This window comes from Carettochelys insculpta, chromosome 9, assembly GCF_033958435.1.
Source record: "Carettochelys insculpta isolate YL-2023 chromosome 9, ASM3395843v1, whole genome shotgun sequence".
Lineage (NCBI taxonomy): Eukaryota > Metazoa > Chordata > Testudines > Carettochelyidae > Carettochelys > Carettochelys insculpta.
Genome location: NC_134145.1, coordinates 19,171,000 through 19,193,148, shown reverse-complemented (window position 1 = coordinate 19,193,148; position 22,149 = coordinate 19,171,000). Strand labels below are relative to the sequence as shown.

Sequence of the window (22,149 nt, the reverse complement as noted above, 5' to 3'; positions counted from 1 at the left end):
TGCTTCAACTTGTGGTGGCTAGCAAATGGATGCATCTATTAAAGTTGGTGCACACCCATACACTGTACATACAGTATGTGCATAGTCTAACTGAGAAGCTGAGTATAAGCAAAACACTGGGCTGGAACTCAAAACTGTCTCCTTAATATTTATAAGCAATAATACATATGTACATCAAAACCAGATTAATTTCAAATTACAATGTTTGTCCATATAGCCCCATTATTCAAATATAAGTCTTTACTACACACACTGTTTCTTTAAATTACATAAATGGATACTCCTAACGGAAAGGTCTCTGAGGCACAGTGCGTGTTCTCAGACAAAAAACAAGCAAAGCTGGAACAACTGTTCAGCTTTTTGGTAACACAAGGCAATAAATGCCAGGAAACTCAAGGTTAAGGTGGTTCACTCCTACTGTAATGGAAAAAAAAGCATAACAGTCTGAGTAAAGGTCAGTTTTGAATTTCCTGGCTTTTGTTGATTCATGCCACAGCCTTTAGTGTTATCTGAACATTGTTTTTTGTCAGTGGATTTTCATCATGGAAGACTACAGAATAAGTTCTTTGGTGTGTGGGTGGGTTTGGTAAATATTATATATTTGTATTTATAATCAGCTAAATATGTACTGAGTGTTTTATGCAGTTGAGAACATATCATACCAAGCTTTCTATAGTACACATACTTTGGTATGCAGATTTGCGTTGATTGATCTTTGCCATTTTAACAACTCTGCTTCAGCAAATAATTATATTTTTGTCAAACACTGAAACATATTATTAGCTTATATTATTTACATAATTTAGAACTACTACAGTCTCTCATCTAAATATTTGCTAAAATGCCAACTATAACTATAGCCTTTTTTTTGCCCTCAGAATAGGTGGACCTTCTTTGTTAACTTCTAGATTTCTATTTCAATATAAAATATTTATAATTCATATAATGTATAATAACTTATTTAGCTTTGTTTTTAAAGAAAGATTTTGAACATGAAGGCGAATAAGTGCTCTTCTTAATCTCTAAATATATATGCTCTCACATTAAGAGCCCTGACCTGACATTTTGAATTTATGCATGTTCCTGATAACATCACATATATCCAACGTTCATATTTTCTGAGGTCATGGCATGTATACATAACTTCCTGTGTGTGAATTAATACCATTTTAAGGACTGTATGGGGCTTAATTCTGCTCTAAAACAGGCAATAAGTTAATTTTTAACAACGAAATACACACTCGATTTCCTTAATTAATTTTGAAACTTTTGTGTCTAAAGTTTATACAGCCCCTCCTCTAGTAATTCTTGTGGTAATTCATGAGTTAGTTAGTTAAAGCCTATTACACCCACTGGTGTGTAGGGCAGCAACGAAGGTCCTCCACTTCTGTCTGTCTTTGGCCATTTTCTCCAGTGTGTCCCAGTTTTAGTTCATTTCCTTCATGTCTGCCTCAACAGTACATCACCATGTTGTCTTGGGCCACCCAAGTTTCCGTTGTCCTTCAGGCATCCAGTGAAGTGCTGTCTTTACAGTGGCATCTGCCTCTCTTCCCATTGCATGCCCTATCCATCTCCAGCATCTTCTCATGATGATAGTGGTCATATTCTCCTGGTGGCATCGCAGGAGCACATTGTGGTTGGAGATTGTCTTTGGCTAAAAGATGCAAAGTATCTTGCAAAGGCTAGTGGTGTGAAAGGACGAGAGCTTGGTAAGGTCACATTCTGCCAGCACTCTGAGCTGTATAGTAGTGTTGATATGGCACAGCTCTGGTACAGCTTAAGCTTGATGTGGACACTGTACTGTGTAGAGCTACATACATTGTTCATATTTCTGAGGACATTTCTGGCCTTGCTTAGTCTGCTCTGGATGTCGTTCTTGGTGCCTCCATCATAGCAGATGATGCTGTCTAAGTACATAAAGCTGTCTGTGCTCGGTAAGTCTGCATCATCTATCTTGATTGGTTCTGGTGAATCTATGTTGAAAGTCAATCTCTGGGTTTTTTTTGGTTAACTCTCAGTCCAACCTGGCATCCAATGGTACATAGGCGTATCTTTTCCTGCATGTGTTGATGGGCGTGGGAAAGCAATGCAAGGTAGCCCGCAAAGTCAAGGTCTTCTGGTGTGGAAAGGGTGTCTGTCCATCAGATACCTCTTGGTGCATCTGCTGCTGTTCTCCACATCACCCAGTCGATCACCATGTTGAAAAGTAGTGCATCCCTGGCTGACCCCAGTCTTGACTTCGAAAGACACAATCGCAGTATCCCATACTGCAGGTGAAGGTGGTGTAAAAACTCTTGATGAGCTGGTTCACTTGTAGAGGGATTCCATAGGCTCTCAGGATGTGCCAAAGGCTTTCTCTGGGTATGCTGTCAAAAAGCCTTCTTGACATCAACAAAGTTTATGAACACTGTCTCTGCCACTCTGTGCACTGCTCTATGATGTTTCTCCAGGTGAAAATCTGGTCTGTACATCCCCTTCCCTTATGCAATCTGGCTTGTTCCTTCCTCAGAGACTTGTCAACAGTATCTGAGATCTGCTGGATGACGACCCTGGTGAGGATCCTGCTGGGTATGGATAGAAGAGCGATCCTGCGCCAATTCTTGCAGTCACTGAGTGCTCCTTTCTTGGGAATCTTGACAATGACTCCTTTGGTCCAGTCCTTCGGTATCTGTTGTCCTTCCCAGATTGCTGTAAACAATGGTTAGAGAATGGTGGCTGCAAGTTCTGGATCTTCTTTAAACACCTCTGCATTCAGGCTGTCAAGACCCAGAGCTTTGCCGTTTTTTAGGGATTTGATGGCTGCACCGATTTCCTCTTTCTCTGGTGGATCAATGCTAATATCAAGATCCTCCTCAGCTTCCTGGATGTCTGCTGCTTCTTCAGGTGGTAGTTTATTCAGAATTTCTCTGAAATGTTCTGTCCAGCATGCTTCTTCATCTCTCCCTGTTGTTAATAACTGCCCTTGTCTGTCCTTGATGGGGGCACTTGTCCTGCTATGATACTTGCCACAAACAAGCTTGGTGATTCTATACACGTTTCCTTGCTCCCCTTGATTAGCTGCATCTTCAACTTTTGTTGCAGAGTTCTCCATGAAAGCTCGTTTATCTGCCCTCACTAGCTTCTTCACTTATCGGCTTGCCTCTCTGTAATTCTGCTTGTATCTTTCTTGAATTCTGGCTGATTTAGCATCCATCAGTCTCTTCTTTATGCCCTGTCACTCTTTGATGGCTTTCCATGTATCAGGCTTCATCTATTCCTTCCTCTTCTTCCTATCCTTGAAACTCAGACAAGCCTCGCTGCTCTTAGTGTAGATCGATGCAATCTGTTCCCTTACCACATTGATTTTATCTGTGATACTGGAAGGTATGTCATCCCTTAAATCTAGCAAAGCTTGGAAGCTGTTCCTCATTTGAATGGTGAAGGCAGCCTTTGTGGTGACATCTCATAGTTTTTCAACACTGATGTGTCTTTGTATGGGTGTCTTAATGCCTGTTCTTCACAGCTTGAGTTTCACAAGTGCCATCACTGGGTGATGATCACTACCAACGTCCACTCTTCTCCTCACTTTCACATCTTGCAAGCAGCGTCTCTACGTATTGTTGATCATCAGATTGTTAATCTGGTTCCTGTCTCTGCCACTTGCTGAACACCAAATCAGCTTGCGAATGTCACAGTGTGGAAAGAGAGTCCCGCCGATGACCAGACTGTTGACAGAACAAAACCCTATAAGTCTCTCACCATTGTCATTCATGGTGCCACACCCATATCTGCCCATGGCCTTGTCAGAGTGTTTGTTGCCACTTCCCACTTTGGCATTCAGATCAGTAATGATGATAGTAAGGTCATGGTGTGATGGAGACTCCATTTCTGCCTGAAGCTGCTCATAGAAGATGTCTTTAATTTCTTCACCACTGTCATTGGTTGGGGCATAAACATGGATCAGGGTGATGTTCTCTTGTCTTCCTGTCAGTCTAACCCTCATCAGTCTGCTGTTGACAGGTTTCTACTCCAGCAAACATTTCTTAATCCCCTTCTTAGGGATGATGGCCACTCCCTCATGATGCTGGTCATTGTCTCTTCTGGAATAGAGCACTGTTTCTCCTGCAGAAGTCTTTAGTCTCCCCAATCCTGTCCTTCTACTCGTGCTAACACCAAGGACATGTATGTTGTATCGTCTCATTTTGGTGACTATTTGTGCTAGCTTGCCAGTGTCATACATGGCTTGTACGTTCCAGAATCCAGTTCTGGTCTTTGCTTGGTGTCCCTCATCATGGCAGTAGTCTCCTCATGGCTTTCACTACTGTCAGTACTGCAGGTCCCCACAGAAGACTTGGGAAGGCCACCACACAAAGTTGTAGGAAAATTCTTTGTTGCTGTTTCCATAATATAGTCTTTTACACAGGGCTGGGTTGTTAGCCCTGAGCCAAACCCCCACCCTGGAGGACCAACGGATCACACTTAATCTGGTCTCTACCCTTTGATCTGTCCAACATGGGTGGCCCTACCAGGAGCACTAGGCTCCTGCCAACATAGCTCTAGGGGTCATCAAGACACATAAGCCCCCCAACTACGACAAGGTAGTGATCCACGACGGGGAGGTAATTCATGAAGTTCTTTAGAAATACCCATTAAAAAATCCTATAAGCTTCCACTAAAATACTACAGAAGTCAGAGAGATAATTTGTTGTCATGAGAAACAAAAAATGCACTATAATCCCATTATACTTTATTGGTTGACTCACTCCATTTCTCCTTCTGAGACCATTTCTTATGAAACCACCACCTATTTAATAAATTAACGCCAACTGCTAATTGGATATTGGCATTACCAGTGGAAGGTCAGCAGATCTAATCTGGTCATCAATAATCACCACGGGGATGAGTGCTTAACTGACCCATGAAATGAGTTCATGGTCTGAAACAGGAGTTCTCATCATAAAACCTGCCCTCACAGTTGTCACTAATTGACGTATCCTTGGTAGTCCCTGTAGCAAGAGTAGAACCTGATTAGACATGAAGAATGAACTACCCTCCAATAGATGAACTGCCTTGAGACAGTTCCTTCTGGCTATGGGAAGATGAGCAGCCTCTCGCACTATCTACCTGATCTAAAGGAAGACTCTTCAGTTTCTGGCACTTTTCTCCAAGTGGCATTCAGTTGCTAGAATATAATTATTGGTACATAGGTTAGGTTATATGCTTTCATATAAAAGCATGGAAACGTGTGTCTAATGATGTCAGTTTCTCCACTCGCTTCTTGTCTCTTACCAAGACACTAAAAAAAAGGCAAAATTTTAAAATGAGCACTTTAAAGAACTGTAAACTAAATAACCTTATTTAATCTATGTGACATATTTTGTACCAATCTTGTCTATTCATCCACCTATAAGATTTACTAACTTGGTCTTCCCTATAGTGTATTGCAAAAAACCAAAATATCATATAAAGCATTAGTAATATATTTGAAATATAAGGTAAGTGATTTAGGTAATTTTGCTGAAATAAAAATTAATTTCAGTGATTAAAAAAGAAACAATTTTTATATAAGTAGTACTCTACAATGACAACATTATTTCAGAACACTGATTTGCCGTGGTCTTCTAATAAGTAGGAAACATGTTTAATAGGCTATACATTGAGTCTTGCAAGCACATGGCTGAGTATCATGAAATCCTGATTTGGCTTTGGTTGTGTAACACAAATCACTGTGCCTCAGGTTCTCCCTCTATAAAATACATAACTACATCTTTTGGGTACTAAGAGGCTCAAAAAATATTCATAAGGCCTTTGGTTTCATTACTGTGATGAATGATGTAAATAAGACTCATACTCACTGTTCACTTGGAAGAGATGAGTTCCTGGACATAGTCTTTGGTGATAAGTCATAGTCACTGTCTGATCTGTAGAGAAATGACTCCCGGCGCTGGCTGTGGCCTGGAAACGTGGTATGTAATACAAGTCCTGAAGAAGAGCTGGCCTGGGGATCCAATGGGCTGCGACCAGGTGATGGGCCATTTTCCACATCAAAGCTATGAGGAAAACACATATTGTTTCATGCACATTTGCTGATACATATGTCGTAAGTCTCCAAATGCTTTATGAAAATTAGATTAGGAACATAAATATGCATAACTCAAAGATTCTTTATGTGAAGCAGGTCATGTAACATATGATCTTTAAAGTCACAGTCTGCTGAACCTACATATCCTATTTTTGTGTGTGTATCATTCTTGTATATGAAGTTATAAATATGAAGTGTGAATCTGGTGTTAATTCTAACTGTGCTAATGAGGGCCATTAGTGATATTTCAGGAACTCAAAGGCTCAATACTCAAACCAAGGACCTGTTAATGAGTTTATTTTTCCCATAAGTACAAACTCTAGTTGGTCCTGGAAGGATATGTGAACATGCCATGTGGTACTGAAATCCACCTTGAATCTTGCATTTTTCATGGATATGGGGAGACAGTACAAAGTTTTCCTGCCCTGGGAGAAAGTCTATTTAATGAATGGAAAGCAAGCAGGTCTTTGTCTTCAGCTGGCCTTTGAAAGCACCCTATGAAGAAACCTGAAAACTCAGAACTCTAAAGAGCTCTGAAAAGTTGTAGACCGAGGCCAGTGTATAGACCAACTCTGACTGGATACATTTTACCTCAGATAAGAACACCTGTTAGGATAAGAATTTGCATGTACCAAGCTTCTTAGTGTAATTGAATTAGCTGGCATCTTTTGTTTATTTTAACTTAGTAACTTATTTTGATCTGTTTTCACTTGCAGCACTTAATTCTACTTTTATACTTAATAAAAACACTTTTGTTTACTATCAGGCCCCCTGTAAATCATTGTTAGGTGGGGAAGGGAGTGTCTGTCTCATTTTTAAAGGGGGAGAATGTCTTTACAGAGTTTTGCCCATGTAAAACTTTTACACGGGGTAAGACAGATATATTTTGGGTTTTGGTCCCTTTTGGGGATTGGTATCTTTGGTATTGGTGCTGTCAGAGGCCTTGTAGCCACTGGAACTATAGAGTCCTTCCACAGCTCAGCTAGTTCAGTGCCTGTGTTGCCTTGCAGGGGGACAGCAAGCCCAACACTGTGCCTTGGTGGGGGGAGACCACAGGTTCTGGCCCAGGAGGGCAGGGTAATGGGGGAAAAAAAGAAGGTAAGGAGGAAGACTCAGTGATTGGATCAGCACACAGCACAAGACTCAGTGATTGGATCAGCACAAGCCCAAGGGGAGTTCTGTGATCCAACTCATCACAATGTATTTTCAAAATAGTAAAACCCTGAAATACATGCACTCGAGTTGCACATATCTTGGGTTAAACACAACTGCCACCCCTGACAGGGGCAGGAAAACCACTCCTGTCAGTGACAGCAGCTGAGAGTCAGGCTGCCATGCCTGACAGAAGCAGGGAAACTACTCCTGTCAGGGTCAGCAGCTTGACTCTTGGCTGCAGCCCCTGACAGGAGCAGTTTCCTGGTCCACAGGAAGCAGGCAGCAGCCTGACTCCTGGGTCCCCTCTGCTGGCAGCAGCCAGGAAATTGACCAACGCCAGCGCCAGTCAGTTTCCTGTTTCCTGTGAGTACAGGGAGCTCAAGCCTGGCTCCCAGCTCCCCACTGTTCAAGGGAGATGAGAAACTGACTAGTGCAACAGCCACCATTCAAGGGAGTTGGGAAACTGACCAGCGCTGTTTCACTGGTCAGTTTCCTGGCTCCCCAAGTTACATGGAAATTCATCTTACATGGGGGTTTGCTGGGTAGCATAAAACTCTTACCCTGATAAGGCTGCAGAGTTTTGCATTCGTTTTGGAGGTTCCACTAGGGGCAAGGTCTGCTCTCTCCTGCACAGATGTATTGAAGAAAGGTGCATAGGAGCACACCCTGTCCTACAGCAGCTGAACTTGCTGAATGGCTGCCATTGCTCTAGCCCCCAGTTCACTCACAATTACACTTTTGGTGATATAGGACAGTCTTTTGCCCTAAGTGAACATATTTATCTTAAAGCTCCTTCCTGTCCTATATGAATTTTCACTTCCTCCATTCTGAACTTTGCTGAGCTCAGCTGACCATGTAGTGCACTCAGCACACAGACAGAGCTGCTAGCTTACCTTTCTGTGACTCTCCTCAACCCTCTCTCCAGGGTTATACTTGTGATACAGGTCATCTCCCTTTTACTAACCTCAGTTCCCTGAGCCCCAGTGATGACTCTCACTATGGTAACATGGACTAATGTAGATGAAATGCACACAACCCAGTCAGTATGCTTGAACAGCATGACCCTAACAAGTAAGCCCAGGCCTAGCTTTAATAGCTGTGTCATATGAGATATGAACTAGCAGCCATTCAGGTTTAACACAGATGTACATGAAATACTTGACTTCAGAAGGGTACAAAGTTTACTATTAGGGAATATGTACCAGGAATGCCTGTTGCTGAATCCCCATCAATCAGCATTGACAACTATACCTTAGAGGTCATCCACGAGTTCGTGTACCTCGGGTCCACCATCAATGACACCCTGTCGTTGGACACTGAGCTAAATACGAGGATCATAAAAGCGGCCACAACTCTGTCCAGACTCAGCGAGAGAGTGTGGAATAACAACAAGCTGTACACTCACACCAAAATGCAAGTCTACAGAGCCTGCATCCTCAGCACCCTCCTTTATGGCAGCAAGACTTGGACCCTGTATGCCTGCCAGGAAAAAGAGGCTGAACATCTTCCACTTGCGCTGCCTCAGGCACATCCTTGGAATATCATGGAAGGACAGAGTGACCAACACCGCCATCCTCGAGCAAGCTGGAATCCCAACCATGCACACCCTCCTCAGGCAGTGGCGGCTCCACTGGCTTGGCCACGTCCACAGGATGAATGACGGAAGGATTCCAAAAGACAACCTGTATGGTGAGCTAGCCTCTGGCAAAAGACCTCCTGGACACCCCCAGTTGCGCTACAAAGATGTCTGCAAGAGAGACCTCAGAGAGGTAGACATCGAGCTGGACAACTGGGAAGAACTAGCGGACGACCGCAGCAGATGGAGGCAGGGGTTACACAAGGGCCTTCAGAAGGGTGAGATGAGGATCAGACAGCTAGCAGAGGAGAAGCGAGCGCACAGAAAGCACACTAAGGACCTGCCAGACACCCACCACATCTGCAAGAGATGCAGCAAGGACTGTCACTCTCCTGTAGGTCTTCATAGTCACAGTAGATGCTGTAAATGAAGTCCTCAATTGAAACTATAAAGGGCGCGATCTATAGTCTATGCAGACTGAAGGATGCCTACTAGTACTACTACTAGTACTACTACCACTACCACTACCACTACCACCACCACCACCAGGAATGCCTGGAGTAGCTGCATTCCAAACCCACCATACTCATCTGAATGTATGAACATCTGAAGAACCACACTATCCATATGCAATGTAATAATTCCCTTTAGAATTGCAGACAACCCTGACATCAAACCTCAACAATTCCAGCAGTCGGGTCACTTATTCAGGTGCCTAATTTCAGGCAACCAAGTTTGAAGATTTTAGCTGGTGCTTTCAAATACATTTCACAGCTTCTTTAGTACATCCACTTTCAAACTGCTAGCCTGAGCAAAAGGGAGTTTAAAAAACCCTCAAACCTTCTGTCACCATTTCCATTATACACCCATTTTTGTATGGGTGGATATAAGTTGGCTGTTGCAGCATGTGGTTGAAGTCATTTTGGACATTTTAGTAAGAGACACGCTTCATCAGCTCCCAAAATAAGCAGGTTGGCCTGTTTTGGTTGGGTTTTTGGAACCTGTCTGACTGACGTAAATACCATATGTGCTGCAATAGTCAAACAAAGACAAAATGAATTAAGGATAAATTTAGTCTGTATTTTATAATTTTAGATTTACACCAAACCTTGACTGTTATTATACAGGGTTAAACTGTGTTCCTCTTACATGCAAATACTTCCACTAAAATCAATGGCTGTGACTCTGATCTGAAATAGAGTAACTTTACTGTTTATAGATGGGGGTGTTCATTTTGAATCTATATTTTTATTTATCTTCAGGGTTTGTAATGGCTATTTTAGTTTCCTGCAACTTCCTAGATTATTCATTTCCAAAGGTTTATTTATATTGTGAATGCAGAAATTACAGTAGACAACAGTTTAATTATCAATAAAATAAGCACAAACTTTAAAATAAATATTTATAAAACATTTGTGGCGCCATCTAATTTCTTGTTTGTATTCCCATATGGTGTGTAACCACAGAACATTCAAGTGCTCACTATATTGCTGCTGAGCCCTACTGAAACAGGAATCATGGAAGGACATAATAATGGGTCCATGTAACTGATCCCATGCTTCACGAAAAGGAGGCAGTGACTCTATCAAAACGACTTTGCCTCTTTCTGTTTTTTTTTCAGTATTTATTTCATAAAACTGATTCTTGAAAAGTCTGATCAGTGTTTTATAACTGGTGTTCAATTGAAACAAAAAGTGACATCTCCAATTTTAAGCAACAATACTGTAAACAGACTAATGGGGTGCTAATCTGATCCCCCAAGCCACTACCCTCTCTTCATTCAGGAAGTTAGTAAACAATAATCAAAATTAAAAATTCAAATTGTTTATTTTACCACCAACATGGGGACTTGTCTAAACCATGTACCTGAATTATCTCCTTACTGCAGTCTCAGTTTTCCCTTACTTTCCCTTCCAGGTGGCTGCCACCTACACTTGTCCTAGCTAATGACAGATTCCAAGTCCTTTTGGATGGGAAGCTCATCTGTCTTGTAAAATGCCCAATGTTCTTTTGACATCTGTAAAAATAAATAAATAGTAGGCAAGGCATTACTGAGCAACTCAAAGGGAAGACTCATCAGATGTGAGGGCCCTATTAAAGTTGTGTGAGTGGGATGAAGTTAGGGTGTGTATTGATTTCTGTGTCTGTTGAAGTTGGATGTGAAGCCCTTATATAGATTGCGCAAGTACATCACTGACCACATTGCAGGCAATGTGAAGGTGGCAAGGAACACACGAGACTTTTCCTTCACTTCTTGAGGTTTTATTAAACACGCTATTTCTTCTGTCTCAAAGGCTTGAGTTATGCCTGAAAGCTACTTCCAGCAAATGAGGAGAAGCGTTGCTGAGCTACGACACAGGAAAGTTTGTGAAGTATGAAAGAAAGACAGCAAAGCTACAGATGCCTGAGGGATGTAGGAGTTTTCAAAAAGGAAGGGCAGGGTGAAGAAAATCAGTAACTATGGTTTTAATATTTTCTCTCTTTGTGAGCTAAATTATGCATTTGGAAGGACCACCCTTGTAAACTGTATGGAAAGAAACTATATTTGAGCAGATGGATATGTAAAGAAATCACAGTACAAGCCATGCTACTTGACAGGTCTTCCAGAGAAGAATGAGAATCTCACAGTACAAAAAAGAACTGTCATTAAAGACAGGTGATCAGAATCAATCCAAACATTCTGGATCTCACCAGCCTCCCCCCAGACTTGCTCCTTCCTGATTTCCATTATGGGCTGAATAAAAACTATAGGTCCCAGCATCCTCAAGCTTTTAGCCAAGCCAGTTTCAGATCTGGAAGTCAGCTTCAGTTCTGAACTTTGTGGCTTGGGCCCTTTTCTAATTGTTACAATACTCACATTCTTCCAACAGCTAAGCAATAGCATAAACAAGCACAGTGGTGACACACACCACTGTCTCCTTCCCAACACCAGGCACTGAGCATCTACTTAGTGTTCCTTTTTTGCACAAACACTTCAGCCTCTCACCGATTTAAATGAGACTTCTTTTTCTTGACAAGCAATGAGTCACAGTGTTACCTCCAAGCTGTTAACTAACAGAATAGGGTGTGCATACAGTGCCTTGAAACAGCAATAACAACCAAAGCATCAGAAATATATGCTGCACATGTTAGTGTGGCAATTCATGCCAGGCATATTTCTGAGGAACTCTATTTCACACACTAAATACCATGTTTAAAAATGATAAAGTACCAATAGCAATACATTGTGTATGGAGAACCGGGCAGGTGAAACACAAATGCACTAATATGTACATTTGTATTTGTGCTCAGATTTTTCAGCTTTTATTGTTTCCAAGAAATCACTTATTGGGCTGGATCTCCTGGCCTTTCAGTTCCTTGACACTGGATACATAATAAGATATTTAGCTCAAGATTTATTCTGGCAAGTAAATGACTTCATCAGATATTACAAAACCCCATGAAAATGATGAACATATGATATGAACATAAGATATGTAACATGGCTAAGATTCTTGTGAAACCCAAATTCACAGCACTGGTTTATACAGCATGCAATGAAGGAAACTCATGTAATTACGAAGCTTATATTATGGCACTTAACAATATAATTGTTTAAGTGCATCTACAAAGCGATATATAACTGAATAAATATCCATATTTCCTTTTTTATGAATGACTCAGTGCATGTCCTTATTAGCACTCCAAAAATCAACAAAGAAAGCTCAGCTCAATAACAACAGTATTCATAGCTATCTGGCTAAAAGACACACATACTCTAATTGTAAAATCTGATCAGACAGGGCACTTTGATCTAGCAGACAAAGACATAATAAGATCCAATAGCTGAAAATTGAAGCAAGACAAATTCACTTTAGAAATATGGGGTTACGTTTTTAACTGTGAGCATGATTAAACCCTGGCACAATTTACCAAGAATTATGGTGGATTCTCCATCACAGGTAATTTTTAAATCAACATTTTTGAAAGATATGTTCTGGTTCAAATAGGTATTAGTTAAGACTATCCCTGTGGCCTTTAGTATAAGACTAGTGGTCACTTGGGATGACCACCAGGACTCTTCTGGCTCTATGATTTATGGTAAAATAGGCATTTATTAACTACGTGTGTAAACAACAAAGTCTATATGCAAGAAAATAACTGAACAGCAAATAGCAGAAATAGCAAAAATGTTAATAGCATTTTAAAAATTGAGGGGTAGATTCTTAGTGTAGAAAGACTTATGGAGCTATAATCCCTGAGGCCTCTCATGTTTAAAGAAACAGACACAACCGTGCAATTCAGGAAAAAGCGTGAGTCACCAATCAGACAGATGTTCGTTAGTAAATTCCAAAAGTCATTAAGCAACAACACAGGAACAAAATAATAGACCAAAGGGAAACTCTATGGACACTGCTAGTCATCATCAAAGACTATGATGGACATGGAAACAAAGCCAAGAATGCATTTAGACTAGAAACAAGAAAAAGAGAAGTTTTACTACAACCTGTGAACCTCTTCAATTGGTGCAAATCCTGGCCGTTACATGGATCCACAATGAGGGAGAGGGAGAAACCGCTTTTCATCCCCACCTGAATAAGGGCCAGGGAGAATTGGAGTCTCTATATCTGTGGGAACCCATGGTGCTGCTGAGCATGGCTGCACCTATTGTCCTGGGAGGGCATGCCCCCCCCCCCCCAACAAAAAGAATAAGACAACATAGAAGAGGCAATGACACAGCTCTGCTACCTCTGAACACCAACCCAAGAATCTGGCTGACCACAGTGGAGTAGAAAGTAGAAACCCTAGAAGCCGTGTGTGTGTTACTTCCACAATGCCAGGGTCTTGGGAGAATACAGAAAGGCCACTTGTGCTCCCTCTGGGGAAATGTAGGTGTGCCATTAGGTACATACAAACCTTTCATATAGACTGCATCTCAGGAAAGTCAGAGCAGTTGTTAGAAATGTTGGGTATGGAGGGAACATTGTAGTCTTCTGTGGATGAAAAATGCTATATAAAAATCTAAGTATTATTATTATTTATTATCATTATTACAAAATGTTTTATGTACATTAGAGATATCGTCTGAATAACAACAACAACAACAACAACTATGGAAGCCTTTTGCTCTATGTTTGTATTTAGCATCATGATTTATTTTAAAAAGGAGACTGGCATTCTCCCAGAGCCCTTCTGGATTTCAAGTCCTAATAAAATTATAACAAACAGTAAAAACAGTGACAGCCAGTAGATGGCACAAGTTAGCCACATGCTGACTAATGTACTTCCTCCAGTCACAGACGCAAATAACTATTAATGCAGCAAATCAATAAAGAGAGGAATAACACAAAGAAATGCCAAGTGAAATTCTGCTTGATTGTAAAATACAAGTCCTACATACCATGCTGGAAAACAGAGAATTAATTTTTAAAATAGCCAAACCCACAACTTGCCAACAATTCTGCTCTTTTCTGAGTGATCACACTGACCTAATTTAGGGTGGCAAACCAATTAATATCTTCACAGTCAGAGTTTTCCTGGGGCTAAGGATTGGTGTGTTCCCCTTCACAGGATTTGGGATGAAGAGGGTCTGCTTTATTAGGTGGGAGGGGTGACAGGATCCAGTCATGAGCAGATTCTCCTGCCCTCCTTCAAAGACACCATGGAGCTGCACAGAGCCACTGGGGCTAAGGTAACTGTCTCAATAGCTGAAGAGCCACTCCACAGCCTCTCTCGTGGGATCCCTGCTGAGATGCAACATTCCATTCAAACAGAATGTTAACTATGAAGTCCTAGATTTTCTCCTTCAAACAAGATGTGGCACAAAATTTTCTAGAGGCATAACAGTGTGTGTGTGTTATATATATCTATATCTACCTATCTATCTACATAATATAATCTCCTAATGGCCTGAGAAAAAGACTGGATCCAGAATGCAGAAACAGGGGTCCTGATTCAGCTTCCTCATTATGCCATGGATATCTCCTGCCAACATGCTAATTATATTTCTAGTGCCTGGTCTCATTGAAGTCCATGGCAGGGTCACGCTTTCATGTCAGGAAGAAGGCGAGAGATGGGCTGACATTCTGAATTGCATTTGAATTCTGATGGCACATGATATAGTTGCAGTGCCACTTTCTGGTCTCGTTACAATCTCCATCCTGTCTAAAGGCCTAGAATAAAAATACATAAAATTAAGAGTATTCACAAGGCAGGATTTATACATTTTTTTGCTCATGTGACAAACCTGAGGAAAGAGAGAATCAGTCCTATGTGTGTAGACTACATTTGTTTTGAGTTCTGCTCCCACCTCCAAGGGTCCTTTATTTGGCCATTTAACATCCCCCACCCTGTGTGAAAATACAAATTTCCATAGCGTTTAAGGTGGCATCATTACCTCCTGCAGTGGAATTTCAGGTGATTCTGACAGACATTCCTAATGATAATCCTCATTTAACAGTGACCAAAGTCTCTGCCCCACAAGAGAACAATCTGAAATTGTCAACTTTCTAATTGCACAAAACTGAACACCCAAAGGAACCCAACCTGTCTCCTGCTCTGCCCCTTCCCTGAGGGCCCATCTCCACTCACTCCATCGCTCTCCCTCTGCCACTTGCTCACCCCTGCACCTTCAGTCATTTTCACTCAACTGGGGCAGGAGGTAGGGGTGCTAGTTCTTGGGTGGTGCCAGAAATGAGTGGTTTAGGATGTTGGAGGGGGCTCTGGGCTGGGCTAGAAGGTTAGGGTGCAGGCAGGGACATGGTCTCCCAGGTGAGGTCAGAAATGCAGGGTTCAGGGAATGGGAGAAAGCTTTGGGTTGGAGCCAAGATGTTCAGTATGAAGGAGCAGGCTCGGGGTTCTGGCAGGGTGGTTGGGGTTTGAGTTCTGTCTAGGAGTGCAGGCTGTTAGGTGGGGCTGGGGCTGAGGGGCTAGGTGGTACAGGGTGAGGACTCAGGTGACTCCCAGCTGGGGATGCAGCAGGGCTAAGTCAGGTTCCCCGCCTGCCCTGGTTCTAGAGCTGCCATGGTTCCTGGCCAATGGAAGCACTTGGGGCAGGGTCAGCATATGCACTTTCCTGATTGCTCCCGCACTTAGGAGCCACAGGGACACGTTGACCACTTCCGGAAGCTACAGGGAGCCTGCCTTAGCCCTGCTGCACTGCCAACCAGACTTGTAATGAATGGTCAAAAACCAGACATCTGGCACCTCAACAGCAGCTAATATTTTGGTTAGATTTTCAGATTTATTAACCATATTTTCCTAATGGGTCCTTGGCAAAAACAGTTACTTACCTCTTCCGCACCTTACATTAAATGACTTCTAGAAGATGCTGTCTGATTCTGTGCACCTATTTCACATTATTTGAACGGCTTACTTTTTTCCTAAATGGCCTTGTTAAAATCTGTAAACAACTGTACTTAAAACCAGACATTCTTTCACCATCACTAAGGTCCAACTTAAGGTTCACATATCACTTCATAAAACAGGACAGAGAACACACACCTGGGCTGCATCTAAATTACCTCTCCCTTTTGGAAGGGGCATGTAAATGCAGCTGATCAAAAATGCAAATGAGGCATGGATTTAAATATCTCACACCTCATTTGCTTACTCCTGCAGGATCTCACTTCCAAGAAGAGCTGCTTTCAAAACACAAACACCTGTGTAGGCAGCGTTCCTTTGAAAGGAAACCCCGCTTTCAAAAGCACCCTTCTCAAAAAAAAAAAAAAAAAAAGCAAATGAGGCATCAGATATTTAAATGCATGCCTCATTTGCATTTTCGATTGGCTGTACTTAAATGCCACTTCCGAAAGGGAGGCGTAGTGTAGAAGCAGCCCTGGAGTACCTGTCATGGTCAAAGTATATTACATAAGACAAGTCAGTGTTGATTGCTACAAACCAGCTCCTGTAAGGTGTTGAACACTGCTGATGGGAACTGCGAGGGCTCAGTGATCTGAGGATTTCCCCTGTAAAGTAACCCTTTAAACAAAAATGTCTGACACCTAGATACTGAGCAAACAGACCCATCATTCTTTATGGGGGTAGCTTCACCTTTCTCCTCCTTGTTATGACAGTCCCTGGATACATGGAGCCATTGAGGGGATGAAATGAGTGATATCCACACAGGAGATCTGCACTCAGGCTGTGTTGTGGTGCTCAGCACTGCAGGGGTGTAGAGTCCATGGCTGGAAGGGCACTGCTGGTGTCAGGGAAGATATGTCTTTGTGTCACAGCCCGTCACAGGATGAGTGTCTGTGTGTGGGGGAGAAGAGGGGTTTCAACCCACGCAGAGGTGACAGCAGCCCTAAGGCTGCCATAGAAGAAATGAAGTAGCTCTACCTGTGCCTGATCCCACTCCCTCTTTGCCATTCCACCTACTCTCCAGCTTCTGCAGCTACTTGGCCCCAAAGGAAGAATTTCACCTTTTATCTGCAACGAGAAATTACTTGTTACAACATATTCTGCAAAGCCAATGACACTACCCCCTCTATCTGCCTAGCTCGGCTTTTATACTGCCCTCAACACCAGAGTGTCTGAGAACCTGAATTTAGATTCTAGCAAAATAACCTCTCTCCTCATCTTCAGGATGCTCTCAAGACTTTCTTCTCCCTTCAGCCAGGTCTACTCTAGACCTTCAAGTCAATGGCACATGTGCAATTCCAGCTGTGGTAATTGTGTATCTAGAACTGACTTCTCTACAATTGACTCACCTGGGTGTCCTCAGAGAGGGAAGCCCATGGGAGAAACTCTTTGGTCGGCCTCCCTTACTCCATGTGATAATGAGGAGCACAGGGGCCAACTGTTGACCCCTTAATAGTTTGACTTCTCACATCCCTACTAGGCACACAAAATCAAACTCCGAAAGATCGACCCTGACTAGGTCAAGCTGCCTGGTAGCGAAGACACACCCTTCATGTTCTCAGCATACCTCCACCTGTTTAATCTCTGCTCTGTTCCCTGTGCATCTCAAATTCTAAAGTTTATTTTTTTGCCCTTCTCCACTATCGCTCCACCACCACCACCACCACCACCACCACCACCATAAAAAGCCTTTAGTTGCTTTTCTGACCAGTTCAAGCCCCATATAAAGACTCATTCCTTCTTCCTAGGTTAAGGCATATGCTAACCAACAGAACTAATTCATCAAAATCTCATGCTTACTCCTTCAATCTTCATTAGTGCTGTGCTAGATTGCCACTAGATAATTATATGATATGGAATATCCCGCCTTATTTACTAGTATTTGTACATGTAAACCGTCATCTGCTGTGAAACATGTTGTTATAAAGATAAATGAACGTTTATCTGAATTTATTTTCTCTTAACACACAGGTTCAGTATTCTCAACTTTAAGTTTTCCACTTCCATGGAGCTGGCAGCGGCGGCGGGGGGTGGGGTGGGGTGGTGGGGGAAGCATATGGAAATAATAGGCTCAGAACTGTCTGTCACCGACTGGAGCTCTGTCCTATGCTTCACACAGAATGATTCCAGGTCTGCAATGGGCTGAAATTATGACTGGAAATTGACTTGAATCTGGATCTGAAACACCTTTGAACTATGGGAAAGCTGAAACCTAATGGAATTAATCTTTGTAACTCAGGCATAGCCCTAACGTATTTCAAAGGCAAAAGTAATTTCAACTGACAAGCCCCTCCCTTCACTAATATGTTATCCTGGGACATCATACAAAACTCACCCTGACACCTCAGAACTCCCAATATGCTGCACATGCTAAGAAAAACGTGTGCTTGGCTTGGCTTGGCTTGCGAGATTCTTGTTATGGCTTCTCTTCTGTAGACACAGCTATCTGTTATGGTCATCATTGTAGTAACTGAGCGTGTGAGACCTCTAAGAAGCTGAGTCAGATCTCATAGCTCTGTTCACATATCACTTGAAAATAATATTGAACTATTATTATAACTATTGAAAATAATAGTTAAGCTCGTTTTTTTGTTTTTTTTTGTTTTGGGTTCTTTGCACAGCATAACAAGTCTATTCAATATAAACATAGTAAGTTTTCAGTGTTGTACACAGTCCTCATTTTGAACCACTGGTTTTTCCACTTTAATTGCATTTTTGTTAAAATTAAGATAGCTCATAAAGAATTATGATGAGAGGCATTAAGACGACACTACGCTCTGCTTGTTCAACAGCAGAGGTAATCACTGCCCTAAATCTCAGCTGTGAACACATTCAGCACTTGAATGGTTACATCATGTAGTTCCCACACATTCATTCAGTAACAGGTAGATGTATTAAATTGGAGAGCAGTTACTCCTGCAAGATCTACTTTTAACATTTTCTGCCATGGGGACAGTTTATTTACACTAAGAAATTTGTAGCCATGTGAAGCCCTGGTGTAGCTGCATCAGTGTTACCAAAAGCGCACACTTGGGTGTAGCTAAGGTGAAAGAGTTCTTACTGACAAGTAGATGGCATAGCAGTGAAAGTGCTTGCCCAAGCCTGAAGGAGGAAGATGGATTTGTGATTCTCCCAGTAAATATGAAGGCTGAACAAATAAAAATATTTTAATGTAATTTTTAAAATCTTTTAAACTATGTTGTATGAAATTTAGACAGAAAAATACCTCGAAAACATGACCCTATAATATGTTAACAAAATTTCCACTTTCCTGTTTCATATTCAATTAAGTCCATCAGTTGTAATCTTCCGAGGCTGTGCATGTCATGTGATTTGACTGCTTTGTGACTTCACACTGGTTTATTTCCACTAGTTCCAGAGACTGGAAGGTACATTCAAATATTTTAAATGACCTCTCCATTTTTACTACAAAAGTTTTAAACAGAGATGCATGTGACAGCCAAGCACACCTCTTTCTTAGCGCACGCAGCAATATAAGTGAACTGTTTGAAGGGTTGTCTTAAATTAATAAAACATTGTTCTCTTGTTTCTCACTTTTTACACACACAATTCAAGTTTCTATAAGCTTATACTATACTATAATCCAATCAACTGTAAAAAGTATAGTGTTTCATGCTAAGCAATTGATTGCTTGCCCAGTGCTACAGTGTTCTTCACTTTCCTTCCCAAATGCATCATGTGGCAGAAAGGTTAGAGTCACCAATGAAATGTTTCCATATTTGTCTACCCCTTTGTTATGTGCAATACCTGTCAGCACAAACAGAAAGAAGACTACTATTGGATATAACAGTTGAGCGTCAAATTCTCTTGTGGAAATATCCTGAAGGGTGCTGTCTCTGACACGTTATGCAGGGCATGAAAAAAATCAGTCTTTCCATATCATTGCCCATCCTTCTGACAGCAGTTCCACAAGTTTCCAGCATGGTCTGCTCTGCAAAATGGCATTATGTTTGAACACTATTGTGTGCACACGTCAGCAACCATAATGCTGAATACAATGTATCCAGGTCTACAACGACTGTCAACTTCTCTACAGCATTTTGTTATGTAAACCAGGCCTCCTGGTCTTTTTGGTAACTCTTCCCTCTGATGGACTGCTGTGTGAGCACTTCAGAGAACACTCTGATTGACAGATCCTGCTGCTGATGCTTTCCATTGCAGATGTCTGTGGATTTCCCCTTTTCCTTTGACTGTCTTAGCAAACTGGTACCATGTGGCCCAAAGTACAAGGGTAACTGAAGATTTGACTTAGCTATAGATGGTAATGAAAATAGTACTTCAATCTCATAAAATACCTTTCCTGGACAGGTATCATAGAGGTAGGTGTATTAGTTTGTATCTTCGAGAACAACAAGTCCTGTGGCACCTTATAGACTAACATATTTTGGGGCATAAGCTTTCGTGGGCAAAGACCCACTTCATCTGATGCATCAGATGAAATGGGTCTTTGCCCATGAAAGCTTATGCTCCACAATATCTCTGTTAGTCTATAAGGCGTTACAGGACTTGCTGTTTTTCTTTCCTGGACAGATCACAGATGAGCTCACATACCATTTCACAGGTCAAGTTACTTGGCCAAAGCTTCATAGTGAGTCCACATCAGAAACTAGAAGAGAAGACAAATCTTCTGATTCCCTTTCCATTCACTAGTCAAACGACTTCTCTCTCACAGGGGATGGAAAATACTCTGTTTGTACCTGGCCATAAACACAGTTTATTTTACTTTGGACATAAAATAAGGAATTGTTGATGCACAGAATGCTCTACCTTTTAGAAAAAGACAGGGATCAATGCCAAACCTCTTTGTGCTATTGTAATTCTTACTCAGACAGAGAGTGGGTGAAGGACATCAAATTTAAGGCAAATGTCTCTGCTCACCTGCTGTCAGACAGATAGAAGACAGAGGAATGAAATGACAATAATTTACAATAGTTACAGAGACCATAGATTTTCCCACTTTAGCTGCTAAGCTGAACTGTAAGGAGAGATGGGCTTGATGCCACACACACTACAAACTGCCCACGATAAGATTTTAGAATTTCTTTAAGTCCTGCCATGAGGAGTGGAGGTAAACAACAGATCTAAGGATCTTTTTGCACAAACTGCTTCATTAAGCCATTTTGTTTAATTCACCAAGGCTGCGTCTACACGTGCACGCTACTTCGAAGTAGCGGCACCAACTTTGAAATAGCGCCCGTCACGTCTACACGCGTCGGGCGCTATTTCGAAGTTAACTTCGACGTTAGGCGGCGAGACGTCGAAGTCGCTAACCTCATGAGGAGATAGGAATAGCACCCTACTTCGACGTTCAACGTCGAAGTAGGGACAGTGTAGACGATCCGCGTCCCGCAACGTCGAAATTGCTGGGTCCTCCATGGCGGCCATCAGCTGGGGGGTTGAGAGATGCTCTCTCTCCAGCCCCTGCGGGGCTCTATGGTCACCGTGGGCAGCAGCCCTTAGCCCAGGGCTTCTGGCTGCTTCTGCGGCAGCTGGGGATCTATGCTGCAGGCACAGGGTCTGCAACCAGTTGTCAGCTCTGTGGATCTTGTGTTGTTTAGTGCAACTGTGTCTGGGAGGGGCCCTTTAAGGGAGCAGCTTGCTGTTGAGTCCGCCCTGTGACCCTGTCTGCAGCTGTGCCTGGCATCCCTATTTCGATGTGTGCTACTTTGACGTGTAGACGTTCCCTCGCTGCGCCTATTTCGATGTTGGGCTGAGCAATGTCGAAGTTGAACATCGACGTTGCTGGCCCTGGAGGACATGTAGACGTTATTCATCAAAATAGACTATTTCGATGTCGCAACATCGAAATAAGCTATTTCGATGTTGGCTGCACGTGTAGACGTAGCCCAAATGAGTATTGGACCCACTTACTGAACTTATGTACATAAATATATACACTGCTCTGTTCCCCTAGCTGAGGGGTCAGCAACCCCCGGCATGGGTGCCAAAAGTGGCAAGTGAGCCGATTTTCTTCAGCACCGGAGGCAGGTGTTCA

General features: G+C 42.2%; 1 protein-coding gene across 2 annotated transcripts in view; it reads right to left on the bottom strand.

Moving 5' to 3' along the window:
* Positions 1 to 22,149, bottom strand: part of PDE4B (phosphodiesterase 4B) — a 327,502-nt gene that overhangs the window by 93,986 nt on the left and 211,367 nt on the right. For both annotated transcript variants that reach the window (XM_075003394.1, XM_075003395.1), the window contains one exon: positions 5,835 to 6,029. In XM_075003394.1, the coding sequence (XP_074859495.1) occupies positions 5,835 to 6,029 (195 nt within the window). The remainder of the gene's footprint in view (positions 1 to 5,834; positions 6,030 to 22,149) is intronic.